Source organism: Arvicanthis niloticus, chromosome 2, assembly GCF_011762505.2.
Source record: "Arvicanthis niloticus isolate mArvNil1 chromosome 2, mArvNil1.pat.X, whole genome shotgun sequence".
In the NCBI taxonomy this organism is placed as follows: Eukaryota; Metazoa; Chordata; class Mammalia; order Rodentia; family Muridae; genus Arvicanthis; species Arvicanthis niloticus.
Genome location: NC_047659.1, coordinates 103,566,709 through 103,589,931, shown reverse-complemented (window position 1 = coordinate 103,589,931; position 23,223 = coordinate 103,566,709). Strand labels below are relative to the sequence as shown.

General features: G+C 42.3%; 2 protein-coding genes across 6 annotated transcripts in view; one reads left to right on the top strand and one right to left on the bottom strand.

Annotated features, from left to right (window-relative positions):
* Positions 1–10,377, bottom strand: part of Mcm8 (minichromosome maintenance 8 homologous recombination repair factor) — a 29,879-nt gene extending 19,502 nt beyond the window's left edge. Inside the window, exons 1-9 of one of the 4 annotated variants that reach the window (XM_076929806.1) lie at positions 10,244–10,377; positions 9,234–9,402; positions 8,691–8,774; positions 6,975–7,057; positions 6,538–6,687; positions 5,174–5,277; positions 3,113–3,311; positions 1,668–1,753; positions 28–179 (exon numbers count right to left, since the gene is read on the bottom strand). In XM_076929806.1, coding sequence (XP_076785921.1) covers positions 28–179; positions 1,668–1,753; positions 3,113–3,311; positions 5,174–5,277; positions 6,538–6,687; positions 6,975–7,057; positions 8,691–8,774; positions 9,234–9,381 — 1,006 coding nt within the window. In that variant the 5' untranslated portion in view covers positions 9,382–9,402; positions 10,244–10,377. Of the gene's footprint in view, positions 1–27; positions 180–1,667; positions 1,754–3,112; positions 3,312–5,173; positions 5,278–6,537; positions 6,688–6,974; positions 7,058–8,690; positions 8,775–9,233; positions 9,403–10,024 lie in introns of all 4 variants that reach the window. The other 3 variants (XM_076929807.1, XM_076929805.1, XM_034494942.2) reach the window with 3 other exon arrangements.
* Positions 10,378–10,449: 72 nt separating this feature from the next.
* Trmt6 (tRNA methyltransferase 6 non-catalytic subunit) lies at positions 10,450–23,223 on the top strand. 2 transcript variants are annotated; one of them, XM_034494941.2, is made up of 11 exons: positions 10,450–10,702; positions 14,786–14,913; positions 16,081–16,190; positions 16,666–16,757; positions 16,885–16,968; positions 17,244–17,368; positions 18,007–18,362; positions 18,740–18,825; positions 20,017–20,119; positions 20,219–20,305; positions 21,820–23,223. In XM_034494941.2, exons 1-11 carry the CDS (start codon positions 10,572–10,574, stop codon positions 22,024–22,026), a joined length of 1,509 nt encoding a protein of 502 aa, XP_034350832.1. In that variant the 5' UTR covers positions 10,450–10,571; the 3' UTR covers positions 22,027–23,223. The 2 variants fall into 2 exon arrangements, with proteins under 2 accessions (XP_034350832.1, XP_076785923.1); XM_076929808.1 differs by lacking the exons at positions 10,450–10,702; positions 16,081–16,190.

Sequence of the window (23,223 nt, the reverse complement as noted above, 5' to 3'; positions counted from 1 at the left end):
AAAGCCATTGAGAAAGTTACAACATACCTTCTTCAGTATTTGAGACTTTGACAATTCCAGTAATTGTCACTGTATCTCCTGGGACACAACTATCCACAAGGTCATGAACAAGTTCACATTCTATCGTTCGAGGGATCCGACCAGCTTCTCTCTGTGCATCAGACATCAGCTCCTGGATTCTAAGGCATTCCAAAGTTTTCAGTTAGAGTATGTTTTACATACAGTTGTTTCTTCAACTCAGGATCTGTATAATGCTGTTCTAGGTGAAGACAAGCTGGTTTTTAATGAATTCAATGCTATATAAAAAAATCACGTTAGCAGTTTCCAATTCAGGATGGCAGAATGAATCTGTGTACTCATTTACCTAGCACCCCTCAAAAAGTAACAAATAGGACTCACTCTTTCTGAAAACATCAAATCGGAAAGTGGCAGGTAAGGCAAAATGAAGTCCAGAATGCAGCAAACAAAACTCACAAGTAATTTCCTTAATTACTGAGGTGCTAATGTATCTTATACAGAGAAACAAACTAACACATCACTGTTGAGAGACAGCTGTCGAGAAAGGGCATAGAGAAGTGGATACCCAGGTTCTCAGCAGAGTCCCAGGAAGCTAAGGAAGAGTGGTGCAAGGTTACACATGGCTACAAAACAACGACAAAGCGCGCATTTCTAGAAATGTTAGAACAAAAAGACACTTTAATTTAGAAAGCGCACAGAAATATGAAAGGGTAAGGCAAACAGAGGCAATGGGAATCTAGGGGATGCATCTGACAGGAAGTCCAAAGAGAAAACAGTGGACAGTATACAGGACAGCTAAAGACACTCCAGGACAGAAAGTGTCAAGACCCATGAGGAAAACTGAATATTCCTTCACCACTTCATAACTACACAAATAAAGATATTATAGGGTGGGGCAGAAGCGTCTAGCACCTAAGAGGAATGAGCATCAGAATAGCATTGAACGTTTCACTAAGAGCAGGGAAAATTACACAGACCCAACTCAGGTCTTTTTTTTTTTTTTAAAGGGATGGTTTATGGACATATGACATATAATCAAGAAAACCTAGAATTACTGGATGAAAACAAATAATGAGGCTGGAGAGATGCCTCAATGGTTAAGGGTACTCACTGCTCTACCAGAAAATCCAAGTCTGGTTCCCAGCACTTGAGAATTGCCTGTAACTCCAATCCCCTTCCTCTGCCCTTAAATGCCCTCTTCTGACCTCCATGGGTGCTCATACTCATGGTACACACTCACAGAGACACACTGCACACAAATCAATCTTCTTTAAAAATACAAAAATAATGCCTGACTTTCAAAGCAAATAAAGCAAAACAAGCCAATAATAAGTGGTATAACATGCTCAACAGAAAACGAGAGCATGCCATCAAACAGGCCACTTCTAAGTGAGCCTTTATCTAAAACTTCAATATTATCCCAGTCCATCATGGAATGTGTAACGAATAACATCATTTAGATAGGAAATGAACCACTTCTCAGTAGCAATGAGGGGTAATGGCTGCCTCCTCTCTAGAATACAGTAACCAATCAATTTCAAAGACGCAATTATCATTTTAAAGCACAGACTCATCAGTAATCACTGCCATCATACATTTACTCAGCAGAACGGGAGCTTCTCTTTTATGTAATGGTCTTGAGTGCTTACTTGATCAACTGCCAGTCCATTGTAACCGTGAGAGGAGAGCTACGCAATGGAGCAAAAGACCTCCCTCGACAGGCAGGCACAGGACACTGCAACACAAGCCATTTACAGTCAGCTTCAGACAAGCCATGATCACATGATATGAAAACTCAGTTATAACGTCACCCACTTCTTGCTACCATCTTCAGCTGTCATTCTTGTTTTTTTTCTAGATGACCCTCCTCATCCTCTGTATTTCCCCTTGCTATGAGTAGCCAAAGCTCCCCACTTAGCTCTGTATCATGTACTTACTGCTTCCTCTGTCCCAGGCAGTCTCCCAGTTCTTGGCTCCTTGACTACACCACCTCCTTCAGGCCATATGCTTTGACCCAACCCTCAACTTTTGAAAAGCCTTTTACTATGGATCTTCATTAACCCTCAGCTCTCCTCTAGCCCCCTGTGGTGGTATGAATAGAAATAGCCCCCACAGATTCTTGTGCTTGGCCATAGGGAATGGCACTATTAGGTATAGCCTTGTTGAAGGAAGTGTGTCAATGTGGAGGCGGGCTTTGAGGTCTCCTATGTTCAAGCTATGCCCAGTGTGGCTCCAGTCTCCTTCTGCTGCCTGCAGATCAAGATGTAGAGCTCTCAGCAGCTTCTCCAGCACCATGTCTGCCTGCATGCCACATACTTCCCACCATGATAATGGACTAAACCTCTGAAACTGTAAGCCAGCCCATCTAAATGTTTTCATTTATAAGAGTTGCCGTGGTTGTGGTGTCTCTTCAAAGCAGTAAAACTTAACCCTCTTGCACTGTCTGTGTGGTACAGTCACTTGTCAAGTACTTCTCATTGTATAAGCAAGTTGTGTTCAAGTTTTCCTATGCTTTTTTTTTTTTTTTTTTTTTCGTTTGAAGCTCAAAATGCATTTATAAGCTTAAGACATTGTATCATATATGCAACAGTATAACTCCTATCAGGAGCAGGAGTTAGTTTTCTCTCCTGGAATCCAGGCAGTCTGTGACTGACTAATCAACCATGACAGAAATGGAATTACATGATTTCTGAGGCTGGCTTATGAAAGACAGCGTTCTGCCTCCCAACTGATCTCTTTCCATAGCAGTTGTCATAGCCATAATTAGACTGACTAGGAGCTCTGAACTGCCCTAATGTGTGTGAAAAACCAAAACCAACCCATAAGAAAGGTGTGATACCTCAGTCTACCAGATCCATTTTGTAATGGCAACTCCATAGAGACACAGGGGAAGAATTACCCAGGTGAGGGTTCTTACAGCCTTCTAAACCAGGGAATCATGAAACACAATCAAGTCTTGTAGTTTTGAGCTCTATGTGTATGGCCATTTGCTCTGCAATAGCTCTGTTCAAACGCACTGGTAAATTTTCTGTAAACTGATGTGGCTTCTCAGTAAAGAAGACAAAAAGATGCAGTCAATTAAAGAACATATCACCTTTGTAGGAACATTGTATTTTCCGTCTGGAAGAGGAAGACTCTGAATCTCTCCACATGCAGCACATTGAAAAGCCATTTTGGTGCACAGAGGCTTTATGTTGCTGACTCGAACCACAGTCCCTCTTATAGAGATGTATTTTCCATAGCAAGTTGCTCGGATGTTCTTGAGGTGTGTTAAGGGCTCATAGTTGTACACCCTAAAAATAAAACAAGAATGTGTTTCTCCATAAACTTACAATGTAAAAAGAGTTGTATTTTCACAAGTTCCTTTTAGGCTCAGCCACAGAATCCATCCCTCTGCATACCAGAAACCTCACAAGTTAAATTTTATTAAAAATGAAAAATGCTAAATCCCATATATTGCTGTCTAGGGGAAAAGTGGGAGAACTTCCTCTTTAAAGAAAAGGAAGTGTGGTGGTGCTTGCCTTTGATCCCAGCACCTGGAGTAAGAGGCAGGCAGGTCTCTGAGGTTAAGACCAGCTTGGTCTACAAAGTAAGTTCCAGGACAACAGAGACAACACAGAGAAACTCAGTCTCAAAAGCCAAAAATTATATATATATATATATATATATATATATATATATATATATATATATATATTCCCAAAGAAAAATGCTATGGGTTTCTAATTTTTGAACTCAGAAATCCACCTGTCTGTGCTTCTTGGGTGCTGGGACTAATGGTGTGCACTGTTATATAATATCTTCTATAAATTTTGGAAGAGAAAAATGAAACTCTGAAGTTTAAAGTATTTAAAAACCGAATATATTACAAAGATAAACTGGAGAATATTTATTCTCTTGTATCAATGTAACTCTAAGAATTTAACAAAGTACACTCCACAAATTATTACATCTATACAGTACTCTTGACAAGTTCAAAACCAATCTTCACCAAACTTTTTCAGGCTGGAAAATCAGCTGAGTAGAAAAATGTTATGTATAATGTCTTTGAATAATCCCCAGCAGACTGATTTGATTACGGTATCAAATTAGTAAAAAACATTAGTTTCCTTGTTTATATAAACTGACATTCTCAATCTGGTTTTGTTGTTGTTGTTGGCCTTTCCTGTTTTGTGTGTGCACCATAGCATGCATGCGGTGGTCAGAGGACAACCTGGGGGAGCTGGCTCTCTCCCTCCACTATATGGGTTCTGGAGACTGAGTCCACACCATCAGGCTCAACGGCAGCACCTCTCATCCACGGAGCTATCTCAGTAACCCAAGGTTCCTGTTCTTAAACACCTCCCACTACTCCAAATAATGCGAGCAAAAAAGAATACACTGAATATAGTTCACGAGGGAAGAGATACAAACGACCAACAGACACAAAAAGATTTTGCTGTCATTAGACATCAGGGAAAAGCAAATTAAAACCGTTTGGAGATTTCATCTCAATCAGAATGACTATCTGATTCCTTATACATTACTGATGGGAATGTGAACTGGTAATCAATACAGAGATCCCAATTATCAAATGACTCAGCTATAGCACTACTGAGTATACCTGAAGGATTCTGAGCGAGCACAACAGAAACCTGTACACTTCTACTTATTGTGTACTACTCACAACAGCCAACATAAGGAACTAGCCTAGATGTCTGTAACGAGTAAGGTACAGAATGGAATTTTATTAAACTGTAAACAAGAATAAAATTATGACACTTGCATGAAAATGGATAGAATTGGAAATCATTTCATTAAGCAAAATATATAAGACGGAAACACACCCACTGCATGCTTGCTCACATATAGGAAATCCAGACTTACAGACACAGACAGAGGACATGAACGCAGAAAGTCATGAGAGCCGGGGAACAAGTCTGAAGGGAGATAAGAGAGAAAAACAAGAGAGGGTAATGGAATCTCTGTGGGGACTGTTTGAGGGGAGGAAGGGGTTCACCCAAAAGTTGCGAGGGAAATAAAAGCCAGTGGGGGATGTGAGGAAAATAAAAACAAAGTAACATTTCATATGCATATAAAAATTTCACAATGAAACCCATTTGTTTGTACAATAATCAAAAAGTTACTGAGAAAAAAATAGCATCACGTCTCTCACCTTGCATAAATATGTGGCACATTAACCATTGTTTCTCCACCATTAGACAATCCCTCTTGAGCTTGTAATTCAGCTGCATGCCTTTCAAGGTCCTTGGTTAATACCTAAGTCGAAAATTGAAAAATAAATATCCTCTTTAAGCAAAATCCTCATAGAACTCAAAGTTTATAAGCAGTTCAGAAAAAAATGAAACAGTGCCCTGACAGTCATTTAGAAGACTGGTATTTGATTATGACTATTTATTTTGCAGAAGATTAATTTACTTGGGATTTTCTTAAACCTGTATCAGAACACTTCAGCACCCCTACTTACTTACTACTTTTGTCCCAAATAAACTTAGCATTAAAAAAATCTTACAGTAGGGGCTGGGGAGATGGCTCAGCAGTTAAGAACACTTGCTGCTCTTGGAAAGGACCAAGGTTCAGTTCCCAGCATGGTGGCTCAAAAACCAACCCTAACTCCAGTTCTAGAGGAACTAATGCCCTTTTCTAACCACTTTGAGCACTAGTCACACACAACACATATATACATATGAACAAAACACTCATACACATAACAGCCCTCTATGTCATGACACACAGGGTTCCACTAAAAAGAATTCTGTAGGGTGTACCTTAGTCTAAGCCAGAGCAGGAAGGATGGAAAGGAACTGTGGTTTAGAGCATGTTGAGTAGAGAGATGATGTGGTTGCCTGACTAGAGAAATAACAGACTGGACAAGTCTGAAGACAAGAAGTGAGATTATCAGTGCAGGATTTCTAGCAGTACACATAATTGTGTGGTTATCTGTTTGCGCACCTGGGTATTCTGACTTCCCTGCTGTGTGCAGATTCTACATATCCCCTTAAGACCTATGATAAGCCCACATCTTCCTCTGGCCCTCCCCATTGTGCCCCAGCCTCTGAAGGCAGCCAAGATGCCTGTCCTGGGATCTGCTTCCCTTTACTTTAAAGCACTTATGTGGGTGTTTTTGAAAGTTGTGTCACCTGTCCCTAAGAACAACTGATACAAGCATAGAACCTACTGTCACTTCCAGTTTACATATGGGACTCTAAGGGAAATAAGTGATTTTCCCAATGCCAAATAAACTACATGTGAGGTAAGTCCTTTTTCTCCAAGTTCCTAACTCCATGACTGTTTTATATTTCCGATGAAATAATATACTTCCTCAAAAAGGAAGTATGACTTCTGTATCTTTAGTGAAATTAAACTAATTCAAGTTATTGTACATAGACTGAACTTGCTACCTCTTGGGGGAAGACTGCAATCCTTAAATTGTAACCAACATCTGTTAGCAAAAGGTAAGTACCTTTCAAAAAGTATAGACACCATGATATCTCCTTTTAAAACTTTTGCCAAATTTACCTGATGTATTGCCAGCCCCATACATGCCAGTGTTTTCTCAGGGGCATCTCTTAGTGCATTTTCTATATCTGGTATCAAGTTAGTTATTTCGTCATCTTTTGTCAATTCTTTAAAATCCACCAAAATGCTTCCTTTTCTTTCTATTTCATCCTATAAAAGATTAAAATTAATATATAACAATTGCTTTTTTGAGTCAATCATCATTAGTATACACTTCAGAAAGTATGTAATAGTCACCCAGTAATAATTCTAATTTTTACTACACAGCTGTAATATTGGAAATATATTTACATACACATACTTAACAGACTTTTGAAGTTGGTGTTTATAACATCTCTCCCCCAACTGCCATGCTCATGCTCACTAGTTCCTCAAGCACTGTCCAGTTAGCGATCTCATAAAGGCAGACTGCTAAAGTTGCTATAGAAAGTACTTGCCTTATCGTATAAGTCGATATGCCTTGTGAAAAATTTCTCAAATGCTTCAATCTTCTCAATAAAAGGACAGCTATTACTGTAAACTAATCCAACAAATGCAGCATTAGCACCAAGAATCACAGATGGAAACATTTTATATTGCTGAGACAGATTCCTAGAAACCCCATAAATTTTTCCTCCTTGCTTAATTCATATTGTGATTGTACTTGGATAAATACTGGTATGAATACTTGAGATCTAAAAAAACCTAATGTCTGAATAACCTAAAATATATATAAAAGTCCAAATATGTGAGAAACTTTCTGAGTCTTAGACTCCTTAAAGGGTATATCAATTCAAGTATAAGAAATGCAAAGCCATATACATGAATGAAGCTGAAGACAATCGCTCCCTTTATAAAGTAAATTGTTAGCTCTAACTGCCACTTGTCAATTACTTTTGAAGATCTGGAGACAGCCCAAAGCTTAACTGTAATCTCAAAAGTATAATGCTACTTTTTAATATGTTTACAAAGTTGTATCTTTAAATTTCTTTCTCATAGAAACAGTCTACTGAAATGCAGCTGGGTCAATTTTAAGCAAGGTGTCCCTTGAGTTCCATCTTTAGTAATCTAGAAATCACTTCACGGTGGTCTGAGCTAGCTAGCTATCAGGGCAATGATGAAAATGGTGGTGGCTAATGAATCCTAAAGGAAGAAAGGATACATTAGAAAACACATCTATCAAACTAATAGGGAGGGGAAAAGAATTCATTCACAGAATGAACACTGAAAGTCTGTCATAAGACGCGGTCCTAGACTACAAGCACTACAGTACACTGGAGAGGGAAAACCCCCAGCTACAAAGAAAGCAAGAACAAAACCACAACTCCTAAGAGATATGGTAATCTCTTAAGATTGATAAGAGATATCATAATAAATGTAAATACCATAGGGAAAAAAAAAGGCCAACATCTCCACACTTTACAAACATTAAGTGCCATCCAATTCTTGGTAAGAAGCCTATTGCTGTTCCCTGCTGTCTGATTGTCATCTTTGCCCAAGTTCCTATTGAATCATTAGGTTCAGCCAATTGCAAACACTGGACGGTCTGGAAGGTGGCAAGAAACTACTCTTGTTTTCATTTTTTTTTTTTTTTTTGGATAAGATTTACTTTTAAGTGTGTGTGTATATGAGCAGGGTAGGGGGGAACGAGTGCACATGCCATGCATGCAGGTATCTGCAGAGGTCAACAAGAGTCTCAGAGTGAGCTTCCTTTTAGAAACCAAGCTCAGGGTCTCTAGAAGAACAGCAAGCATGTTTAACTTCTGAGCCATCTCTCCAGCCCCTTGCTCCTGCTACTGCACAGGATGATATAGTTCTAGCCTCCAGGAATATCTGATCAGTCCTCAGCTACTAGGGACCATCAGCTTCATTCATCTGTATCCTCATCAGGAAGTGACACAGCTCAGCTTTGGAAGGTGCCCTGCGATGAAAACGACGCCGTTGCTGTGCCTCCATCTCCGTGCTCCCAACTTCTGATATCCAATTCCTTGTATTAAATCTTTTGAAACATTCATCCGTTCTTGTTTTCCTGATACATTACATAATAATAATGCTCCAAACGGATGTTTGGAAGAGCGAGAGAAAGGCATATAGCAGAAAGTCAAGAGAGCCATGGTCACACGCATTGTAGCATCCAAGGATGAAAGTATAAACTCATGGTTCTTTAACTCTACCTTCAGAGAAGTAAAGCTTCCAGCCCTTATACGGTATAAACTGATCCAATGTTGACTGTTGACGTAAAGGTTGTGAAGCTTGTTCTGAAAAAGTGGCATATGATGTTAGTAAAAAACAAACCACTGGGTTCTTTTTTTCTCCAACTAGTTTCTCCTTTTTTACAAGAGTCCATTAATAGACTCTAAATTAGGTATTTCAATAAGAATTATAAACATTAACTTCCAGACTTGAAGTTTGAGTTAAACTGTCCTGCTATGTACTAGGCATTATTATTAGTAGGCATATATCATTACCATCATTTACATTGGTTGTAATTTTTTTTTTACATTGTGTTGCCTGTGCCCACTTGTGGGTCCACACATGCCACAGTGCATATGTGGAGGTCAGACAGCAGCTTGTGGAGTCAGTTCTCTCCTTCCATCATGTGGGTTCGAGGGACCTGAGGGTCCTCAGACTTGGCAGCATTACCTACTCAGCCATCTACTAGCCTTTGAATTGTTTCTTTCCTGAGAGAAAACAAATGGATCCCTGATGGCACTTACCAGAAGCATGCTTTCCTGCAGCTTGATTCAGGTCAGCTCTGTGCTCTCTTTCTCTCCACCTTCCTGAGAAGTTCCCACCACCTCTTCCTCTTTTCCAGCTCTGGAATCTTCCTCGTCCAAACCCTCTGCCTCTATACGCACCACTCATGTCTAAAAGTCAATAGCACTCCTAAAAGTGTATTAACACAGTAAAAAAAAAAAGGGGGGGGGAGTGGTTAACGCACTGTGTTTTAGACTAGCACTCAGGCTTGTCAAGTTCTATGCTACAGTATAAACCTTATGTGTTATGTAGTTAATTCTTTTAAACTCCATCACAATTAAGGTACACCATAGACGTTTATTCAGCACCAGTTTCCAATGAACCACCAAGAGAGAAATCAAGACAGTAGCTTGAACCTGTCTGCAGTGTGAGACTAATATCGGGCGGTATCGGCTAAACACAATCCTCGCCAACATGATATTAGGGAAACATTATAGCTCAATCTTCGTTGTATTATTTTCTGTGGCAAGCTGTCCTAAAAGTATTCCAAAAGAAAATAATTCCACTTAAAAATTCCTAATCCATAGATACAAACTACTGATAGATTCATACACTGTGGTGCAATGCATTAAGAGAGCCTGTTCCAACCTTAAGAGGATTTAATTAATAAAAGGTTCGCAAATATGCAAACTAATAAAACTCAAGGTTGCCTGTGATAGCCCTGAGATAAAAACTCAAGTCTTCAGGATCCTCAGGATGAGACATTCCATCGCAACACTACGTTCCACATCGATCCAATAGGATAACATACTGAGAACGGTGGCAATTCCAACATCTACATAGGGAAGCAGCTTGAGAAAAGCCACCCGCACTCCCTGACTTCATTCACGCCACGTCTTTCTCGCGTCCTACTTTCCGGAGTCCCGGAGCCCTCCAGCCCGCGACAGAGCCGTGGGCGGTACGCACGCCCATGCAGGGCTTCGAGGACACTCCGTCTCCGGAGCCGCCCGGTGTCCGAGTCACCGCGCACCGGAACGCGAGACGCAGAGCAGGGAAGACCGAGCACTACACCACAAGGTAAACTCCGACTTCCTCTGAAGTTCTTTTTTGGCGCGTCTATGACGCGCTTCTGCTTAAGGAAGCCACGCGACTGGAGGGCAGGATGTAGCCAATCAAAGAGTTCAGAGGGACGGGACGGAAGTCGCAGGCTCCCGGAAGCCGTCCGGAGGTCGGGACCGGAAAGCGGAAGCGGCGTGCAGCACGTGGGGGCGGTGCCGGCGGAGTCTCAGGTCCCTTCTGGTTGTGCCGGGCTCCTAGCGGCTGGAGCAAGAACGGAGGTTGAAGACTGCCTGGCTTCCATGGAGGCATCAGTAGCAGAGCAGCCGAGCTCACAGCCCCCGCATCTCGGGGACCACTACATCCATGACGGCGACTTCGTGGTGCTGAAGCGAGAAGATGTGTTCAAAGCAGTGCAAGTCCAGCGGAGAAAGTGAGTCTAGTTGCTGGCCTTGGACAGCGCGCACCACCACCCAGATAATCACTCCCTCCTGTGTCCCATTCTCGGCTCTTCGAATCCCGCTCCCCAGCCTTTATTGCTACCACTCGGGTCTTCCTATCACAGAGGCCTTCCCACTGGGATCCTTTCGCATCCTTGACTTATGGGATCTCCTTTGTACGGTTCTCATCCAACTGCACTCGCCTCTACTCTACCTTTCATTCCCCAACTTTCTATTCTACCTTCTGTGCCAGATTCTCTTCTTAAGAATTCCATTCTTGATACTCCCACCCTGGAAGGTGCTTTCTCAAAGGTTCTTGGGGGCCCTATCTGTTCTTACAAAACTTATTCAACCTTTCACATTCAGATCTCTTCATTATGTCTGACTCTCCTCCCAGCTCCCCACCTTCTCCATAAATTCAACTTCCTCCATAAGAGAGAAGGGAGAGGGAAAAGAAAGATCTCTTACACCTAGCCTGGCTTGCAGGTAGGCAGTGCTCTCTGGAGCCCAATGGGAAAAATCTGGCTACTGTAAGAAAAGAGAACGTACTACAGTGTGCATGGCTGAAGCCCAGTGTACATATTCGAGCTTGCTGATGGAAAACTGAAGCAAACACTTTTTTCTGCCTCCCAAGTGGTGGGATTACAGGTCTGCTACACCACGTTCAGCTTGCTTCATGTTCTATTTGAATGTCGTTTTTATAACGTGCTTTATTAGATGATACCTTTTTGTTACCAATAAGGCATACTGTATCTTTAGTTCTAAAAAAAAATACTCTCTTTTTGTTAGTTTGTTTGGCTACACAGAGAAATCCGGTCTCAAAAAAACAACAACAGAAAAAACTAGTATTGTTTTAAATTGTGTGCGTGTTTGTGTGTAGAGTTTTTCTGGACCCTTTACTTTAATTATATAGAAGATTAGCAAACGAGGCAGGATATTTCTTTGAAAATTTTTGGTGAAACACCCCCACCTGATTCATTTGCATGTTGTTAGCAGCTGTCTTCTACACTACAAGTTGAATACTTAAGACTGAGTCTATACAGTCTACAAGGCTGAAATTATTTACATCCTGGACCTTTAAGAAAAAGTTCATTGACCGATACTAAATGAGGGAACCGAGAAGATAGTATTAGAATTATCAATATATGGCAAGTGATGATGTGTCAGTTTAGATTCCTTTGGAAGCAATGATTTGGTTAAATGCTATTTATTTGGGAGAAGAGCTTAGAAATAGCAGGAAGGCAGGAGTAATACAGAGAAGGGACACAGGGGGTTACCATTAGCTCCTCCTGGGGACCTAGATTTGAGGAACAGCCCAGCACTTCTGTTCTGCCCTTTGTCTACTAAGGATGTGTCTGTAGCCATGAAAAAAATCTGTGATAGACTTTCAAGTGATTGTTAGGGTGTGGGTGGCCATTAGATTAGAACATGATAAAGATAAAGATGACTTCCAAGGGGCACAATTGTGAACCACACAACATAGGTGCTGGGAACCAAAGTCAGATCCTCTGGAAGAGCAGTAAGTGCTCTCAAGTGCTGACTCATTTCTTCAGCTCCCTAAAAAGTACTCTTTAGAAATCACTTGAAAGTTCTTTTTATTACCCCTGTTCTTAGGAAAGCCGTGATAGTAGTTTTTGTTTTATTTTGGAAATGCCCACGCTTCATCCCCAGCCAGACTCTCTATCACCAAAGCGCTCATGGCTCTGCAGCTCTTCCTCCTTCCCAGGAGATGTGCAGCTCACTAGTTATCAGACCGCCTCCCACAGTCCTTCCTGAGCTTTCAGGCAGTCAGTTTGAGTGCATCTCCCCCCACATCCCCACACACATACACACATCCCCCCCCCCCCACACACACACCTTTGCACAAGATAGGCTGGCAGAGGCATACGTCAACTCAGCTTCAATGTTTCATTAACACCAACACAATTCAAGGATAAGGATAAGAGGTACAAATAGATGTTAGTTACTGGAAATCTAGCAAAGAGTAAGAATTGGGAGTCAGGAACATCTTCAGAGATCATGAAACCTCATTCATGTGGTTCAAGTGACATTTGATGAATGATGAGAGGTGCCTCAAAGGGTAAAGCTCTTACTCGCATAAGCATGAGGTGTGGTAGTGCATTTCTGTAATCCCAGCATTCCCACAGTAAGATGCAGGCAGACACAGGAGAATCTCCAGAAGTTTGAGGCCACTAGCCTGACATGCAGCAGCAAACAAGAGAAACCTTGTCTCAAAGAAAGATGGAAGGCAGAAACCAGTACCTGAGTTCATCTTCTGACTTCCCTGTGCATGCTGTGGTACCCAAGCACGAATACATGTACATCACACACACACACACACACACACACACACACACACACACAGAGGATAAAAGTAGCTATGTTTTTTTTAAAGGATGTGATATACAAATATAGGGTGGGATAGAGAACTGAAAAGGAAAGATGAAATGAAATCGATGCGGAGCACAAACAGAATTCACCGGGACAGGACAGGTCCCAGAATTCAGAATTCTGTGCATGTAAGCTGGACTCTGAAGCTTCCTTAGGTACACAGCTTTTCTTTGTGTCAACCATGCCATGTGATTTAAAAAACTATCTGGAGACCTGTATGACTCCTGCAGCTTTAGCTCCTCACACAAACATGTATCCAGCTGTCATTTTGTATTATGTGACATCGTTTTTCTGGAGAGTCGATACACATACACATTAGTTCACCTCAGAAATGGAACCCACAACAGACCAAACTAGTGACTGCAGCAATGTCCAGTTTGGTGAACCAATGAGTTGTTGTGGTTTTTTTTTTTTTTTTTTTTTTTTTTTTTTTTTTTTTTTTTGGCATTATTAACAGAAGTATGGCTGAGGGGGTAGTTGCAAGGAGAAGGGATAACTCAAAGGAAGCTGCATCATGAGAAAGCCCATTCAACATGAGTAACTACTCCCAGAACCCTACAGTTCTGAAGCTGTCCAGTAGCTCCTAAGCTGAACTTCTCTCAGCAGCCTGACTGATCAGTTGTCATTTCTACACACACACACACCACACAGCACACACAGCACACAGCAACTGTTTACTCCTTTTTATTTCGTTAGTTAGGGGACCCTCAAGAATATTCCAGGTTTTTGCTCTCCAGACATGTAACCTTTTGCCTGCCCCCCTGAGGCTGGTGAGTGTCTCCTTCCCTCCTAAAGGAAATATTTCAATTTGGAGAGAGTGCTGTAACTCAGAGGAACATCCTAAAACAGTAGCTAAGGCCAATCTGACCTGGAATTTGCCATCTTTCCACCTCTGCCTCCTGCATGTTGGGAGTAGTGTGTACCACCACACCAGGTAACTGCCCCTTGACCAGTATGTTTCCCAGGGCTCCGGTGTCTGCCCTGGGCGCCTGAGGATTGCTGAGAGAATGAAGGATGCACACTGCTGACCACTTGTTACTCAGCAGGTGCTAGCTCGATTTCTGTGAAAGGAAAGGGTTTCTGTCCCATGCTTGTCTTTGAGCTTGCTCTAGGAGACAGATCTCAGATAGGAAGCCGAATGCCCAGCCCGAGGCAGTCCTTCATTAGTGCTATGTCCATTTCCAGGGTGTAGATTACCGATAACATTTACTCTAATACAGACTGTTTGGATTTCCTACTTTTCTAATAGAGTAGTCAATTAGACAGAGACTAGAGAGTTTTAAAACTTGTTGTCACCTCAGTGATTATTTTGTTGGGGATTTTCTACTGTGAATTGCATGGGGCATCACAAAGCATACTTATGGCCTGGGAATCTTGTCAGTCTGTTGGGATCTGCAGAGTCTGTAAATTTAAATATCCTGGGTGACAATGCAAAATGCAGTCAGACCTGTGTCCTACAAAAAGCACATCTTTTCTTCTAACAGTCAGGGTTTTCCTAGCTTCTTTACTAATGTTTATATCTGTCCCCAGCCTGCTTCTCTCTAGTTCGTTTGTCAGTTTGTCCTCACAGAAGTAATGCTATTAACTGTTTATCAAGAGAACTCTTGAAATAAATTAGAATTAGCACACTTTTTGTAGCAGAAATGCAAAAGAAATCAGTTGACTGGTTGCTTTTTCTTCCTCAGAAAAGTAACTTTTGAAAAACAGTGGTTCTACCTGGATAACGCCATTGGCCATAGTTACGGCTCAACGTTTGAAGTGAGCAGTGGAGGAAGTCTTCAGCTCAGGAAGAAGCTGGAAGAGCCCACATCAGGTACACCACTGGGATGAGATGGGCACTCTCTAGTTAGCTTGGCAGACTTCCATTTAATTTGGACACTTTCAAGGAAACTTAGCTAAAACAAGAGGTGGTCCTGAGAAGCGAAGACCAGACATGAGGAGCTGATGGCCTGGGTGTGGGTAGGAACTCAGGACAAGAAGATTGCGGGTGCAGGCATGTAGACATGCAGAGGGTTTGCCTAGCACACTGAAGCCCAGGCTCATCTGCAGCTCTCCATAAACTGGACAAGTCATTGAAGTACTCGAGAGATCATGTCAGGGGTCAGAATTCAAGTTAATTAGGTGGCGACTTTGAGACCAGCCTGTGCTACGTGAGACTTTATCTCAAATAGTCTTTCAGGATGCTAAAGAGTTAGCCCCACAGTCATAAGTACTTGTTGCTCTTTTAGAAGATCCAGGTTCGGAGCCAGGCAGTGGTGGCGCACGCCTTTACTCCCAGCACTTGGGAGGCAGAGGCAGGCGGATTTCTGAGTTTGAGGCCAGCCTGGTCTACAGAGTGAGTTCCAGGACAGCCGGAGCTACACAGAGAAACCCCGTCTCGAAACAGCCCCCCCCCCCGCACCCCCCCAAAAAAAGATCCAGGTTCAGTTCTGAAAACCCACATGGTGGCTGACAACCATCTGTAACTTCAGTTCCAGGGGTCTGATGCCCTTCTGAGTTCAAGCACCAGGCATGCATCTGGTACACATACATGTTTACAGTCAAACACTCAAACACATACAATTAAATATTCAAAAATGTTTCTTTCTTTCTTTTTTTTTTTCTTTTTTTTCTTTTTGAGAAAGGGTCTTTATATAGCCCTGAGCTTCCAGTGTAGACCATGCTGGTCTCTAACTCACAGAGATCCTCCTCTGCCTCCCAACTGTTGGAATTAAAGGTCTGTGCCACCATGCCCAGCTCTTTTTTTAAAAAAAAGATGGCTCAGTGAGTAAAGGTGCCTGTTACCAAGTCTGACAACCTGAGTTCAGTTTGACCCCTGAGACATGGTAGAAGAGAAGAACTATGTCCTCTGACCTTACACGCACCATGCCTTGTGTGAGCCCTTACACGTACACAGATACGTGTAAAATTAAGTAATTAAAGTTAATCTTTAATAATAATTTTATATCAAAAATTACCATAGAGCAATTTCTTTCCTTAGAGACCAAAGAAGCGGGCACTGATAATCGAAATATAGTTGATGATGGAAAGTCCCAGAAACTTACTCAAGATGACATAAAAGCTCTGAAAGACAAGGGCATTAAAGGAGAGGTAAAAACGGGTTCTTTCCCTTCATTTGTATGTAACAAATTTGTCTAATGTCAGTTTTGAGGTAAGATGGAATGTCAGTTATAATGTGTGTGCAGTCGAACACGTCAGGATTTTGTTTCTTAATGCAAGAATAATAGACTGAGTGACCACACTCAAAGTACTAGTGGAAGATAACAGCTCATGTTTGATTGCTTTTGGCTGATCTTCATCTGTAGTCTGCCTTTCCTGGCAGTCTCTCTTCCTTTAGCTTGGTTTGAAGGAAGTTTGTGAACAAGGCCCTGGTACTCATGCCCAGCACCAGGGGAAAGTCTAAGTGGAGCTCTAATGCCTTTGTTCCAAATCCCGAGCGTGGAAGTGGAAATGCAGTTTCTCCGCTCACACTTCCGTGGGAGAGAGACTGGAGCTGAGACGTTTGGCTGAGTGCTGGGGTAAGAGGATGAAGCTTCAGGAAATCTGCTTGCTCCCTTTCTTCCAGGAAATAGTTCAACAGCTAATTGAAAATAGTACAACATTCCGAGACAAGACAGAGTTTGCCCAAGATAAATATATTAAAAAGAAGAAGAAAAAGTAAGTCTCATTGCTTGAAATGGTTGAAGATAGTACGTGTTTTCTATTCACTGAGTAAATATTACTAAAAACAAGATGTTTTAAATCTTTTTATTTCATATTGCTATTCTGCTCTTAATTCCCCTAGATATGAAGCCATCGTTACTATTTTGAAGCCGTCTACTCGTATTCTTTCAATTATGTATTATGCAAGAGAACCTGGAAAAATTAAGTACGCTTTGTTTCCTTTCAAAGTATAATTGGGGGAAATAAGTCTTTTAAGAGAGTCATGATTTTAAGTAAAATGAAAAGCTTGCTCACCTGCTAAAGTATCCTCCTTCCTCATAAATTGTAAGTCCTTTACTGTCGCCTCAAGCAAACAATAATCTTATCGACATAATTCTTACAGAACAACTAGAAAAGCTGTTATTAAGTGTCAGGCTTTTCTTAGCTAAAAGTGAGCGAATCTTCCTGTTTTTTGTTTTGTTTTGTTTTTTTCTTCCTTAGCCACATGAGGTATGATACGCTAGCCCAGATGTTGACATTGGGAAATATCCGAGCTGGGAATAAAATGATTGTCATGGAAACGTGTTCAGGCTTGGTACTGGGTGCCATGATGGAACGAATGGGGGGTAAGATGATGTTTTCAAATTCTGTAGTCCACCTCGTTGTGAGGAGTCTGAGAGTTTAAATTCAGAGAGCCAGATTGAATTTCTTTAAAAATAGGGAAGTGACCTCAGTAGGCCTCTATGGCTTCTCCCAGAATCTTCCTGTGTGGTCCATTTCTCCCCACTGATGTGTTGATGTCTCGTGATGTTGACCTTTCCTGATTTGGTGTCTGGGGGGGGGGTGATTCTGGAACTACATTTGGCTAATAATGTTAATAAAACAGCTGGTGTTTACTGTGTTGTCAGGAACTGAGGGGCTGAGCGGGGGGGGGGGGGGGGGGGGGGGGCTTCTTAGGAGGAATTCTCTCTTGGAATTCACAAGCTGATCTGTCAGATTTCTCTGACTCTGTAGAAGCGCTTACATCCACCCTATGTGGGGATGAATAAGGAAAAAAAAATAAGCCCAAGTCATCTGACCTCTGAACAAGATCACTGGGTCTCTCTCTGTAGGGAATGGAATATCAGTGAGCTAAGGACCACACTCCCTACATGGGCTTTGGCATTCTCCACCTCTAAACATGGGAGAAGAATCTTGTGAGAACTTAGGATTGGAAGTCTAGATTCCCTCCACTGTGCAAATGTTTGCTTGTCTGTCTGTTCAGGCTTTGGCTCCATTATTCAGCTGTACCCTGGAGATGGACCAGTTCGGGCAGCAACAGCTTGCTTTGGATTTCCCAAGTCTTTCCTCAGTGGTCTTCATGAGTTCCCTCTCAACAAAGTAAACAGTCTCCTCAATGGAACATTCTCTGCTGAAATGCTGTCCTCAGAGCCTAAAGACAGCACACCAGTTGAAGAAAGTAACGGTGAGCTTGAGGAAAAACAGATAGCTGAACAGGCAGATGAAGACAACATTGCAGATGCCCCAGAAAGCAACACGGGAGAACAGAGACCGATGGAAATTGTTCCTGGGGACCCAGAGAATAAGGAGACTAAAGAAAAAAGAAGCAAAAGAGATCATGTAAGCATGGCAAGGGTCATTATTCTTGTAATAACTTCAGAGCCTCGGTGAGTTTTAAGTTGTGAGATTGGGTTGACTTAGGTCCCCGGATGCTAACTATCAGAAACACTTAGGGAAATGGGTGTGTTTGTACATGGCTGTGTGACTTAGTCTTTGGGCTGGAACTCTGGGTGACTCTAGTGGCTGCTTCAGCAGTGTTCTGGTAGCGTGAGGGTTGCCATTTGAGAACAAGCTTCCTTGTATGTCCTCACCTTCCATATAGACCAGCCCCTCCTGTTGTCTACTGAACACCACTGCTCCACTCTGAGATAGATCAGGGCATTTTTGTAAATCTGGCTCAGTGCCATCAGTACATTGGTTTCTTGCTGTTTTTAAAGATTCAGGAAAAACAAAGGAGACAAGAAGAGCAGAGGAAAAGGCATATGGAGGCTGCTGCTCTGCTGAGAGAAAGAAATGCAGATGGGTATGTTGATAAAGGATGCGGGGCACTTCCAGTGCTGTCACATTCTGTTCTGAATCCAGCAGCGCTTTCCACTATCTGCCCTGATTGTTGAGAAATGAGATGTTGTTTGGGTTTTTTTCGTGGGGGCTGTGGGGGGTGGGGGGCGTGGAGTGTTTTGCTTTAAAGAAGGTTGGGTCTGGGCAGGAAAGATGGTTAAGCATTTAAGAGCATACACTGCTCTTACAAAGGGCCAGCACTGTGCTTCCAGCACCCTGCCCAGTGACTCATACCTATCTGTAATTGCAATTTCAGGGAGATCCAACACCATGGCCTTCTTGGAAGCTTGCACATTCATACACATACCTACATGCAGACATACACATTCATAACATTAAAAAATAGTTAATTCATCAAAGCTTTTATTTTAAGGCTAATAAAAATAAGTACTTTGTGGTTGGTTGGTTTTAAAGAAAGTCCAAGTCTGGCAGAGGGGAATCAAAGAAATCTCAGCCTTCAGTAATGATTATCATGTAGGACTGTATAGTCCTACTAGGTGCAGGGGTTGGGAGGGCCATTAAAATGACTATAACACTGGCCAGTACAGAGCTAATAGAAGCCTCTGTCAGAGGCTAAGTGCTTGTGCTTCTACACAGAACTGGCGTTTACCACAACTGTCTATAACCCTAGTTTCAGGGGACCTTACACTCTTGGCCTCTGCAGGTACACGCACGCACATGCGCACGCGCGCGCGCACGCGCACACACACACACACACACACACACAAATTAATACATCTTTAAAGAAAAAGAACACTTGTTAATGGGAGGTGGATTTGGGGATATAGTATTGGATTTGCTTCCAGATGATTTAAAAGAAAAAACAAGAATATCCAACATGTATTTGTCAGACAGCACAAGCACTTACAACCCTGTTTCTTAGAGATAAATAGCTCATGATTTCCTTCTGCTTTGAGTTCTAGAATGTTGTCAAGTGCCCTGTACTTGTATAGCTCACACTGGCCTAGTACTCCCTATAGAGTTCAGGCCAACCTGGATCTCAAGGCAGTCCTCTTGTCTGGGCCTGAGTACTAGGATTTTAGCTATGTACAATCATGCCTAAATCACATGATTTAAAACCTGATCATTTTAAATACATTGAAAGCTCATGCTCCTCTTGGAGGGTGTCGAATAATATTCTCTGTTCTCCTTACAGTTTGATTGTGGCTAGTCGTTTCCACCCCACTCCCCTGCTGCTGTCTTTGCTGGACTTTGTAGCCCCGTCAAGGCCGTTTGTGGTCTATTGTCAGTATAAAGAGGTAATGTTGAGGTGAAATGGACAGAATTCCTACATCTAAATTTTGACCTTCCTACTGTAGCTTGAGATATATCTAATAGGACTCTGTTTTTGCCCTTAGCCTTTGTTGGAATGCTACACAAAACTTCGGGAAAGAGGAGGAGTCATTAACCTGAGGCTGTCTGAAACCTGGCTCAGAAATTACCAGGTAAGTGTTCTCACTGCCAGTCCCTAGAGTTGGTCTGGGGTTCCTGGCTTCTCAAGCAAAGCTGTATGTTGTTAAATAGAGCCACTGTTTTACAGTGGTAGTTGTGGAAATGGCTGCCTTTAAAAAATAGAGAGGAAATGGGATGAGCTAGGTGAGTGCTTGCGAAAGAGAACAGCCTACATCAATAGTTGGAGAAATTCTCAGGCAGGCGGGTGAGAAGCCGAGAGTACAGACTGCTCCACTGTCAGACCTCCTGCTCTTGTGCCCGGGCTCAGTTTGATTGCCCTCCGTATGATCCCAAAGTCACAGCAGCTGGAGGGGCCTTGCTGCCTGAGTGCTTCATAGCCAGTTCCTTCAGGAAGGGAGATCGGAGGGGGGAGGACCTGGGTTACCTTGTGCCCTACCCTGCTGTTTGGAGTGTCTTCCACAGTAGTCCAACCTAACACTGCCTCTGTTGCGGTAAATCTCTTGCCCATAGGGAGTCCATAGAATAACGACACAAGTCAATAAATATCAAATGAATGCTGCATGCCTAGATTGGGCAGATTTACCATTAAACTACACTATTCCCCGGCTAAAAGAGCTCTTAACAACTTGCGGTTTCCTAGGTCAAGGTTTTCTTCGTCTTCTCTCTCTCCACCAACTGCTCTCTCTTCCACCAACTGCTACTCTTCCCTTCAACTGCTCTCCTGGTCTTCTCCTCTTTCCCTGCCTCTGGCTCCTCCCACTCCTCTTCCACTGCCCAATCACTGGCTGTAGCCTTTATTTAACAAATTTGATTGGACAGAAGGTTTACAAGATTCACTCCTCCTTTGCAGCCCCTCCCAGGAGTGGAATTACCATGACAACAAGAGGCTAGGGCTATCCACCACATGCCTTTTTTTTTTTTTTTTTTTTTTTATAGTATAGAGTTTATAGAATAATTTATTCAGGGCATGGGGGAGGGGAATTAAGAGGGTAGGAGAGGCAGAGCGAATAGAGAAGTAGAAGAGTAGAGGCAGGCCATGAGCACGTGGAGAGGGGGGAAGGAGTGAGGGGACAGAGCGAGAGCAAGAAGGGAAGAGCAAGAGGGCAAGAGGTGACACTACCTTTTTATGTGGCAGAGGTGACAAGTAGGAGAGCCCTTGGCAGAATTAACAGATAGCAGGAAGTAGCCATCCAGTGTTGATTCTCCATACACCCTAAACCCTGTTGTTGGCTATGAAGCTTCCTGAAATCAGAAGGACGACATCAGGGCATATGCTAGAGTACTACAGAAACCATTCACACTCTCCTCTCACACAAACTAGCATCAGTTTCAGAGAAACAGAACTTCGTGTGTTCTGTTTAAAATAAATAAATCCCCATGTTTTTACACTTTCTTCATTGTCCTATGAAGAAGTGGTCTTCTTAAAACTTAGTCATTGTAAATCACCAAGAGAGTTGTCATTTAAATTCTGATTTTTGTTGGATTGTTGACACAGTTTGTAAGAATGCAGAAATACATGAATGTTTGTTTTTTCTGTCTCGGTTAGGTTCTGCCAGACCGGAGTCATCCCAAATTGTTGATGAGTGGAGGTGGAGGGTACCTTCTGTCAGGATTCACTGTTGTCTCAGACAGCCTTCGAGCAGACCCCAGCCTCAAGTCCTGCACAGGCACTTTAGACTCACACAAGCCTGAGGAGCCAGCAGCTAAAAAACAGAAATGCATGGAATCTGCCTCTTTACTCTCAGGAGATTAATGTTTGCTCCAAGGCATTCTGCAGCTGATAATTAAACTTTAAGAGTCATCACTAAAGTTTTTTCCTTGTCCTAAGAGTATCTGTGCACCTGTTCCTGGGAAGAAGTAGCCTTTCGTTTGCCTCTGATGCAGAAGGATCAGTCAGGGCTGCAACTCTGATGGACGGTAATGGACTGGTACAGCAGCTCTGGATCACTGCAGACCCAGTACTTAAAGCATCTGCAGATACCTTGGGGATGTCAACACCTGGAAACTGTTGATGTGTAAGTCTTTGTTTATATTTTAAGCAAAGATGAATACTACGAACTAGCTAAAACCTGGTGAGCAATGGAAGGGAATTTCCTCTCACCCACTCTCTTTCTCCTAAGCAATATGGATGTGTGAGCCTGTGAGATTTACAGTACCAAAAATGTCTACCCTGTGCCCTGCAATGGAAGAAGCTTTCTTTTAGATACTAGATTTTGTTATTTTAATAGTCAACGGCCTGAGGAAGATCCAGGTATTTCTCTTCCTGCCTCTCCCCTTTTCAGTGCGTAGAACGGTCTGGTGGGTGCTCCTTTGCAGTGAAAGCTTCTCCTTTGTTCTGGATGAAGTGATTAGAACTTCTGTGTACTATTAAACGATTGGGTTTTTCCCTGTCTAGACACAGGCACACAGAAACGTATGTCGGTGTTGGCATATGTACATACATATAGATGTATCCATATGTCAGCATGGACGGAATGTACTCCCTGTGGTGGGATAGAGAATGAATACATGTTGATTTGAACTGTGGTAAAGACTTGTGCGGGACAGCAGCTCTCGGTATGTAGCTGTCACTCCTTGTCAAGTGTGTTTCAAGTGCCTTCTGGGGATTTCTCACACTGGTTGTATAGATCTGCTGGCGTGAGGTGGGTGTCTTTATCTGCTCTGAAAGAAGTATAATCAAATTCCTTTACCATCTCCATTGTAAGGAATAAAAATGTCTAGAGTAATTGAAGACTCTTGTCCCCTTGAGAGTCTTGTCTTATGCAGTGGGACACGTGCAGTGTTCCTGTCATCCTAGAAGCCTGGCCAGCGTGGGGCATCTTGGAAGAAAACAGTTGCTTTCCTCATAGCTTGTGCTGTTCTGATAAAGGCCGCTGTGTTTACCAACTTTGCTTTTTATTCCTTTGTCTCTAAACAGTTGCTTTTAAAGAATAAAATTTTCCTACTCTGA

Coding starts and splice junctions, on each gene's coding strand:
- Trmt6 (XM_034494941.2), top strand. CDS start 10,572: ATGGAGGCATCAGTAGCAGAGCAGCCGAGCTCACAGCCCCCGCATCTC. Junction 16,758..16,884: donor ATTAAAAAGAAGAAGAAAAA/GTAAGTCTCATT, acceptor TAATTCCCCTAG/ATATGAAGCCATCGTTACTA. Junction 18,363..18,739: donor AAAGAAGCAAAAGAGATCAT/GTAAGCATGGCA, acceptor CTGTTTTTAAAG/ATTCAGGAAAAACAAAGGAG.